A 9,737-nucleotide genomic window follows, 5' to 3' on the forward strand; every position below is an offset into this window, starting at 1 on the left:
TGTTCCAATTTATAGAATCACAGAATGGTTTGGGTTGGAATGGACCTTTACAGAGAGGTCATCTAGTCCAAGCCCCCTGCAGTGAGCAGGGACATCTTCAACTAGAGCAGGTACTGTCTATAATACTATAGTACTGTCATGAGAGTTGTAACAAGAGGCGTGTAAAAAGGGTGCTGCTTCTACTGGGTACTGACAATACTACCAAATATACCAAGTAAACCCATATTCACCTCTGTTTTTCCACAGCAGATGCTGTTGCTGCTGTTAGAATAACAGCAACATTAGGCTGAGCAGGAATACACAGCAACCTTAAAGAGCAAGTGAAGAAATCCTGTAAAATACTGGAAGAATGTAAGGAGTGTCAAAAATTGCAGATCCACAAAGGGGTACAGGAAGAAGACAGGACAAATAAGGTTTCAAAGCTATTCACTATGGGTCTTTACTAAGTACATTGATATAGATTACAGGCATACCTTTAGTCCTGACTCCTTTCGCCATTTTCCCAAAATGAAAGCCAGGGCAGACAAAGAGGCCATTATTTACCTCTGCACCCTTTGAATATAGCCCCTCAAAAAAACAAAAGGCAGACTTCCAAGTTTGATGCTTCACAACATGGAAATGTTGTATTTCAGCCAGAAGAGGACTCAAGAACTGGCCCACTTGAGCATGCCAGAGATATAAACGCACAATGGAAGATAAATGGCTGGGTTTGATTTTTGGCTTTTGTGTAAGCAGCTGTAACAAGATTGTATTTTTTTATTGTATGAACAATAAACAAAAACCATTAACACAACCTAGTGCCAAAATACTACCACGTATTAAAGGGCATTTATATAGGTTGATTTGCCTATATGCCATTACTCAACAGAAGAAGGTTCATGCTTACCGGAGTTTCTTCAATAACACAAATATTTCATTTTTTCTCATTACTTCCCTTTTCTCCTTCACTAACTTATTCACTCAGTGTTGAACAGTTAAACGATAGCCTGTCTGCCAAAAGTCCTTACTTATACTTTCTTTTCCCTCCACCACATTCCATTTATAATAAAATACACTGATATCTTGTGAGTACCCTTAAAGGAAACTTTATACAGCTGACCTGTGCAACACCTGGGCAGAAAAGTATTTTTTGCTTTTTAGCACAGAAAGTATGGGAAGTTTATTTTTTTACATGGTTTTGATAATTTCCTATATCTTAGGAATATATGGATCATATATCAATTTTTAATATATATTTTCAAAATACCATTCCAATATTGATCATCACAAAATAGCTTCTCTGCAAATCATATATGCTACTGTTCAGTCAAACAGGATAATACCGCAATACAGCATACTGCATAATTCTGTCAGACAGAACATTCTTTAAGACAAGTATTTATCCACTGCCCATAGCATATGGTCACAGTGATGTTTGCCAATATATTAATTTCTAATACTGGCTCTATGGTGGGAAACTTTTCAAACCTTTCATGTTTTCAAAGCCTTTAATTTCCTCTACTCCTCCTTTTGGCTGACAGCAACAGAAACATAACTTCTATGGCAAGTCAAGTCAGAACAATCCACTCCTTGTGTAATTCTATTGATGTTGGTGAAAAAACGCCAAGGAAAAAATTTGACGAGCAGGAGTTGGAAGGAAGCCTTGCATAATTTTTATATCTTTTGCCTTGCCTGAAATCTAACAACTCCAGCACAGTAACTAAGTTGTTCTGAATTCAACTCAATAATTATATCTACAGGAAGTCTATCAGTTTAAACTGTTAATGTGTTCCTTATTATTTTAGTATCTGAGAGCCTTGCAGAACTACACCTTTGAGTTGCTGTTCAGACCAAGAGCACACTCCCTCTTCCCAGGAGTCTGGCTGCCTGTGTGTCCTGGTTTCAACTCGGAAAGAGCTTATTTTCTTCATAGCAGCTGGTATAGTGCTGTGCTTTGGATTTAAGATAAGAATAATGTTGATAGCAGCCACTAAAAGCTCAGTGTGTTAAGTAGTGCTTACACCAGTCAAGGACTTTTCAGCTTCCCATGCTCTGCTGGGTGCACAAGAAGCTGGGAGGGGGCACAGCCGGGACAGCTGACCCCAGCTGGCCAAAGGGATATTCCACACCATATGACATTGTGCTCAGCATATAGAGCTTGGGGGAAGAAGAAGGGGGGGCCACACACACATTCAGAGTGATGTCATTTGTTTTCCCAAGTAACCATTATGCATGATGGAGCCCTGCTTTCCTGGAGATGGCTGAACACCCACCTGCCCATGGGAAGCAGAGAATGAATTCCTTGGTTTGCTTTGCTTGCATGCACAGCTTTTGCTTTACCTAAACTGTCTTTATCTGAACCCACAAGTTTTCTCACTTTTCCAATTCTCCCACTGGGGAGGGAGTGATCGAGCGGCTGTGCGATGCTTAGTTGCTGGCTGGGGCGAAACCACAACACTGTTTCAGCTGTTGAGAGCACTGTTTTGAGAAACCTCAACCATCCTTGAAGACAGCTCAACCTAATTTGGCAATAAGATTTAAAATTAGTTCTGAGTACAGTTATAAACAAAGGCAGCCCCTACCCTCCCTTGGTGAAGATTTTTATATAAGTGGAATTTTTTGTTTTTAAGTATAGACGAAGCCTCAATTCCTGCAAGTGTTTCTTCAGATAATATTTTTTATTTCATATCAGCTTCTGTCATCCAGGATAGGATATGCTGACTAGCTCTGAAGTAAAGTGCAAGTAAAGCAAGAATACAAGTTAGCCCTGGAAACCCTTCAGAGTTAAAATGGCTAAATATCTTAGCTTTTTACTGTATGAGAGCAAGATTATGATTTTTGTCTTTAACAACCAGCACGAAGGCACCCACTTGAAGATTAAAGAAATTGTGGGATCTGCAAAGTCTAGCTTGAAAAATGGGTGGACTGAAGAGAAACATAAAAGTTAATGATCTTAAATTCACTAAAACCCAAATTTTCTTTTGATGGATTAAATTGGATAGCAATGTATTTATTGTATGTATTCATAGATACAACTGTATTATAATTAGATTCATTTAAGCCATATCAACAGCAAATGCACTAAAAGAATCTGTTGTTGAACATCAGCTTTTGCTTGTCTTCAGAATTCAAAACAAACCACCATTGGAGCTGGAGAACTATAACATTGATGGAAGACAGGGAAGATGCTTACTGTAAAACACCCTTGTTTCTAAACACTGGAATAGTTTCCTACAAAATACTGGAGATGGACCAAGAATTGCTTTAATATTCCTGAACCAAAAACACTTCAAAATCTATTTAAACTATGGCCATCCTATCATTGTCATTTTTTACTTCCTTTTCCAAAGGATATTTGCCTAACAGTCAGCCACTTTAATATTACCGTTAAGTGGTGTCAAGTTTCCTGGAACAAAGTTTGACTTAAACTCAATCCAGCATTGTCACAAGAGCTAGTAATTTCAGCAAGGACTGCTTTTCCTTACTGAAAAAGGGAAAAAAAAAGGCAAAACAAAGCAAAACAGTACAAAATGGCTGAAATAGAATGATTTGCTGAGGGCCAAAAAAGCTTAGAGGAAAGGCTGAACACAGCACCCAGTTCTCCCAAACTCAGCCAAAGTACAGTGCCCTGAATCCAGTGCTTAAGAACTGACTGATACCCATAAACACACCCTCACCAAAGTTGGCTTAAGTCAATAACCGTGTTCCAAGTCACAAGGTTTAGCACAAACACTTTCCTGTCATTGTCCTTCCACTCCTCACATGCGTTAGTTAATTCCCAAGCCTGTATAATGAGCACAAAGGGAAAGTATGTGATTTTGGAACTGGCTTTCTACACAGTCCTTCCCCTGGGAATCAGGACCACATTGCTGCAACACAACAGCAATGGCAGAAGACAGAGGAGTTCATCCAGTGACCACACCCCTCAGGAGCCCAAATCCGAAAGCAGAACCTCAAGACCAAGCATTTGAAGGGTCTGTGCCAACACACTACTTCAACAAGTCTAACTCATTTCCCACCTGCGCTTTCACTAACTGCTCCCCATCTTTCCTTCTCCAACAGGAGATGTAGAAGAGGAAGTAAGATTATTTTATTTAATGTACTTGTCAATGTAAAGAGGTATTTTACATCTTTCTGGAGAAAGAATATAGAAATGTGTTATTCCAAAGAAGCATTAACCTATACAAAGGTTTAGGCATACTCAAACATTTAGGAGGAAAACCATCAGCACTAAAACAACCAAACAGGCATGCAATCTTCCAGACTCCTACATAAAAAAGGTTGTTTCCACAATTTTTTTTTCTTCCCCCACAGAGGTGAAAGAGCAAAAACCAAAAAAAACCAAACAAAAAACCTACAGCTGCCTCTAAAATCCTGACACAGCACACCCATCTTTCCCTGTATGAGCAGAAAGTCAGCAACTATGGATTATTTTAGAAGAAAGTGGTGAAAAACTTTCAGAACTCTTATGTAAAATATCTTGATAGCCAACAGATCTCTCATATAGTTAGACTCTCTCCTGACTGCAGCAATGGCAGATATTGACTTTCCCTTGGGCCAAGACTGTCTCACTGATTTATGGAGGTTTAAGATTCCAATCTTACACACTAAACTTTATAAAGAGACCAATGGACAACTGGAAACACATTTATAGAATCATAAGGCTAGAAGGGACCTCAACAGGTTTTTATTCCAATCTCCTGCCCAAAGTTGGGTCAAAAGTTCATTCAGACCTGGATGCTCAGATCTTTATATTGTTGAGCCTTGAAAACTTCCAAGGGTGGCAACAACAGTCTCCCTGTGCAACCTGTTCCAGCACTTAATTATTCTCATAGTGATTTCCATCCCCACCCCCCCATATCCAGTACAAACCTCTCTTGTTCCAGTTTATGGCCATTGTCTCATTCTCCCACTGTGCACATCAGTACAGAGCCTGTTTTCACCTTCTTGATGACATCCTCAGAGGTATGGGAAGGCTGCCATTAGGTGTTCCCTACACAAGACATTTCTTCCCCAATCTGAAAAAGCCCAGATCCCTTGGCCTTTCCTCACAGGAGGAAAGCTCCAGCCCCAGACCACCTTGGTGGCACTCTGATAAACTCGCACCAGTGGAACTGATCTTTCCTGTACTGGAGGGCCCCAGCCTGGACACAATATTCCAGGTGGGATCTAAAGAGTACCGAGTATAGAGAAAGAAAAAACTTCTTGTTTACCAGCCCCTGGATACAGCCCAGCACCCATAACTTTCACTGCTAGATAAAAAGACAACAGAGATCAGTGCAGAGGCTCACAAGGATGTCATCTTTACCCCAGAATCCTTCACTGGCTTCTGTTCACCGATGACTACAAGACCTTGTCCCACCCACCACCTTAGTCTGATCCTCAGGCTGATAAAGAGTTCAATAACCATCCAAAAGAAAAAGTAACCAAGCCTACAGGAGTACAACCACATATCCGAGATAGCTTCTTGGTGCATCTGTAACAGCAGTAAGACACAGAGCAGCTTTCTGAGAGTATGCACCAAGCATTACACTGTCTTAACTTGTTAAGTAAAACTGTCTTAATTCACAGGTATTACACGAGTTCTAGCTACCTTTCAGGTGAACTGCAGAAGGCAACTAACAAAATAAAATTTTAGAAGACACTTTAGTGTTTGGCACACACATAAAACATTAGTCTTAAAAAAGATTAGACTGCCTTAATGAAAAAAGTACAAGGGAAAAATAATCCCAGACTTAAAAATATTTTATAAGGGTACTCCCATGGCATTTTTTTGAAAACCTCACAATTTATTATCTTTATGCACTCTGAAATGCTTGAGTTACTCTTTACAGAGGACTAACACACTTTCAACACCTCAATCTATTTTTTCCTTCTAATCAGGAATTCTCAAATTGCAAAAACTCCTTAAGAAATTTTCTAAAACAGTGTCAGTTTAAATGAGTTTTCTAGTTCTGACAAAGCTGAAACTGTCGAAAAGAAAATTGTCTATTTTGTTACTTTTTTCCCCACCTCAATGTTTCAGCTGTTATAAATGCATGGAAAAATTTATTTTAATGGAACAAGTAATCAGACCAAAGTGCAATACCTGAAAGTCACTGGCAAGCTGGAATAGAAAACCTCAAACCTAAGTAAGAATTACAGTGCTCTTGGGTAGGTAGCAGCATGCTGCTCAGCCACACAATGGCAGCGGGTGAGCCTGGAGAGACTACAAACAGGCAGGCAACTCATTGGATATGAACTCAGAAAATTGGCAGGGCATTAAATGAAAATGTGTACACAGAAGTTACATAAATGGATAAGAGAATCACCATCTCTCACTATTACTCAAAGCTGGATGTTTTCATTCCATTGCCAAAAGGCCTGTCCCTGCATTCGCAGAATCCTCCCTGTGCAGCAGCAACAGAAGAGCTACCTGCATAGTATGAAAACCTACACCTGAACTTAGTTATGCATGTCACAACAAGCACCACTAGAAGTGGAGGTGACTCTATATACCACTTCCTTATCTACATCCTCCCTCAACCAACACACATTCAGTTAACAACTAAGTACTGCCATGGAATACAGAGGCTTCCGGAGCAACCAACAAAACCCATGGATAAAGTCTGCATGGCACAACCTTTTGTACATGCAGTTCCTAAGTAACTGGGTAAGGTTGGCTCATGGACAGAAGCTGGGAACATCAAGGTTGTGTCCCAAGTTGTACAGACATTTAGGGGTGGCCAGCAAATGGAGAGGAAGAAGGGAAAGCAAGAGAGTCTGCTTTCCAGAAAAGTGAAAATGGTAACTCAAGTATTCTCTAATCACCAGAAATGCACTCATCAGTTTTCACAAAAAAATCAACATAAACTTACCTGAAACCAGATTTTTATCTGGGCAGATAAAGGAAGCAATGGTGCACAACTAGGATAAATGCAGGCAAAGTGAGTTTACCTATGTCTAGTCACTTTTATAGTTTCATATTGTCCAACCCAAAACACCAAGCAAGTAAGTCTACTCCTTTCTTGCACTGATGCTATCATCCCAATGTATTATAAATATATTGTCTTGTGAGAAAAAACAAACTTGCATTTCCAACTCTAGTTTTCCACTTTCTAACATGACATTTTGGTTAAATAATATTCTTATTTTACTCAATCCAATATCACCTGCAGTATTCAGAAAGTTTTTCAAGCTCTCTCTGAATATCCTAGTTTATCTCAGCATCTGCAATAGCTGAAAATAATACTGGCATGGTCACTTATATTTAGAAGTTTTAAATTATTTCTGTATAGATGACATACCTTTCACTCAGACACTTTAGTCAGCACAGGATGAACGTTTCACCAATTCTCAGGGAACAGCTATGGTTTGGAAAATGAGGACTGAATTCAAAAGAATAACTACCTGCAAACATTTTAACTTGTGCTCAACTCCAGTCTTTAAGCTGCTATGTATCTCTGATCATTTTGTTGTATTAGAGCCTAAAAAGCTCAGAGCAACATTAGGTTTTGAATAGTATACGATTATTTTCTACTGTTACTACCTATTTCTAAGCCTGAAAAAAAGCTGAGCTGTTTCTACCATCCAACTGCAATGACTTTTATGGTACAACCTAACCTCCCCAGAAGACAACAAATAATGAAACCAGCTAAAAGCCACTACCTTTATTTAAGGGGACTTTTCATCAGAATACTTGCCAAAAAGTCTACATGGCAACTACTAGAGACCCTTACATGAATTTTGATATTTTCCTTAACATTTTGACAAACTTGGAAATGCAACTTACCACCCATTATGTCAGAAAGTATGACCAAGATGTAGTTGCGCTGATGTGGCGGATGGCTCATTTGAAACAGTAACCAGATAACAAAGCTATAGATAAATTTGGAACAGCATCTTGATATTTATGCTTTAATGCAACAAAAGAGGACTCCTTATGGATATTTATATGCAACAGAGTCTGGTGCAGTTCCGCCGAAGCTTCCTTCCAAGAAGGCCACAGTTCTTCCACACTGATAATGATTTTAGCCTCATAATGATCACTCCAGGCAGTCTGGAAGGTCTCATTTTCACATCTCTACAGAAAGGATAATTACAATACAGCAGCATGGCTAAAACTGGAAAGTGACCCACCTGCTAACAATGGCTTTGGCCACTGGGGCCTCTGAAACAGGGCTGAAAGTGGCTCCAAGCAGCACTTGGAGAGAAACTTTCAATCCATGGTACTTAAGACTCAGTGAAAAGCCAGTTTTTAATACTTCCTCCATCCTTTTTGCTCTTGAACTCTTTTTAGCTTTTCCAGTCATATTTTCCTGTTTTAACCTGGTTTTGTCTTCCTTGGTGCATCCTCTAACACCAAACAGCTAGAAGTACATGACGGAAGATGGGACAGCCATTAACACCTCAAAAAAGAATCAAGGCGATTTAACCCTGAGCACTGTCAATAGAGTGAAAATAAGCAAGAAGTCAGGAATGCCCCTCTCAGGCAGGTTGATTGATGTCTGTAAGCAGTAGCGTAGGCACAAGAGCCACGCTTCTGCCCGAAGGCAAGTCCTGAGGCGGGCGGGCGGGAGCCGCCCGGGGAAGGGTTTCCCTCTCCCGCCGCCGCTCCAGACCGGCGGGACTGGCGCCCCAGGAGGCTCCGAGGGCCCCGCCGTGGGCTCCTCTCCCGTCCCCAAGGGACCGGGGAGGGACTTGTCCGTCCCCAGCCCCGCGGGAGGAAACAGCTGCCCTCCGCCGCAGCCGGTTCCTCACCCGCCCGCCGGCAAGAGAAGCCGTGGGGAAGACCTGCCGCCCGCCCGCCAGCCCTTACCAGGGAGAGCACTTTGTAGGTGTTGGGGTCCTTGTTCTTGCCACCCGGAGCCTTCTCCGGCTCCTCAGCCACCTCCATGGCCGGCAGCATGGGCACGGCCGCCGCCTGCAGCCCGCCATCAGCCGCCGCTACCCCGCCGAGGTGGTCGTCATGGCCCTTCCCCGTCACTGCCGCCGCATGCTGCCCGTTACCCTGCATGATGCCCGCGCCTCTATCCGCCACCCGCCGCGGCCACGGCTATTAATAGCGTGGCGACCCGGCCCGGCCCAGCCCGCCCCGCCCCGCCCGGGAGCGCGGCCGCCCGCAGCCCACGCTCCCCCACCGGCAGCCCCGCCGGCTGCGACGCGGAGGAGGGAGCAGGCTGTGCCCTCCCGCCCTGCCCGCCCCGCTCGGCCGCCGCCCGCCCCCTCCCGGCAGGTAAGGGCGGGCCGCGGCCGCCCCTCCCTATGAGCAGGGCGGCGGGGCCGAGCCGCGAGGCCTGGGGCCGGCGGGGGCGCCGCGGCAGCTCCCCGTGACGTCCCGCCGCCCCAAAATAGCGGTCGGGGGAGGATGCCGGGCCGTGTTTACGAGGGAGCGCGAAGAAAGTTTCCGCCGCGGGAAGCGGGCGGCGGCGGCGCGGGTGTGAGGCGGGTGCCGGTTCCCCTGCCGCCGCCGAAGGCATGCACCAAGCGCCCGGAAGGCTCTGCTCGCTGGCGCTTTATTGCCTGCTGCCGGCCGCCTCCGCAGGGCGAGGGGGCTTCTCCCCCTGCCTCCCAGCCTTCGAGGGCTCCCCTTCTCGCCTCTTACCCCGTGCCCATGGAGCCCCTGAGGCAAGACAGCAGGTGGGTCGGAATCCACAGATGCCAGGCAGGAGCGCAGCAGGCAGCTTCAGTGCCCTTCCAGGGGGCATTTCTTCTCCTTTGGGGTGACTTCAGGCTAACTGTCTCCAGGCCGAGCCATGCTCCGAGGGTGCAGCGGCGTT

General features: G+C 43.9%; 1 protein-coding gene across 1 annotated transcript in view; it reads right to left on the reverse strand.

Moving 5' to 3' along the window:
- The window catches only part of ENPP1 (ectonucleotide pyrophosphatase/phosphodiesterase 1), a 57,383-nt gene extending 48,278 nt beyond the window's left edge, over positions 1-9,105 (reverse strand). The window contains exon 1 of the mRNA XM_064447271.1: positions 8,777-9,105. Coding sequence (XP_064303341.1) covers positions 8,777-8,974 — 198 coding nt within the window. The 5' untranslated portion in view covers positions 8,975-9,105. The remainder of the gene's footprint in view (positions 1-8,776) is intronic.
- Positions 9,106-9,737: the final 632 nt, after the last annotated feature.

Source organism: Phalacrocorax carbo, chromosome 3, assembly GCF_963921805.1.
Source record: "Phalacrocorax carbo chromosome 3, bPhaCar2.1, whole genome shotgun sequence".
Lineage (NCBI taxonomy): Eukaryota > Metazoa > Chordata > Aves > Suliformes > Phalacrocoracidae > Phalacrocorax > Phalacrocorax carbo.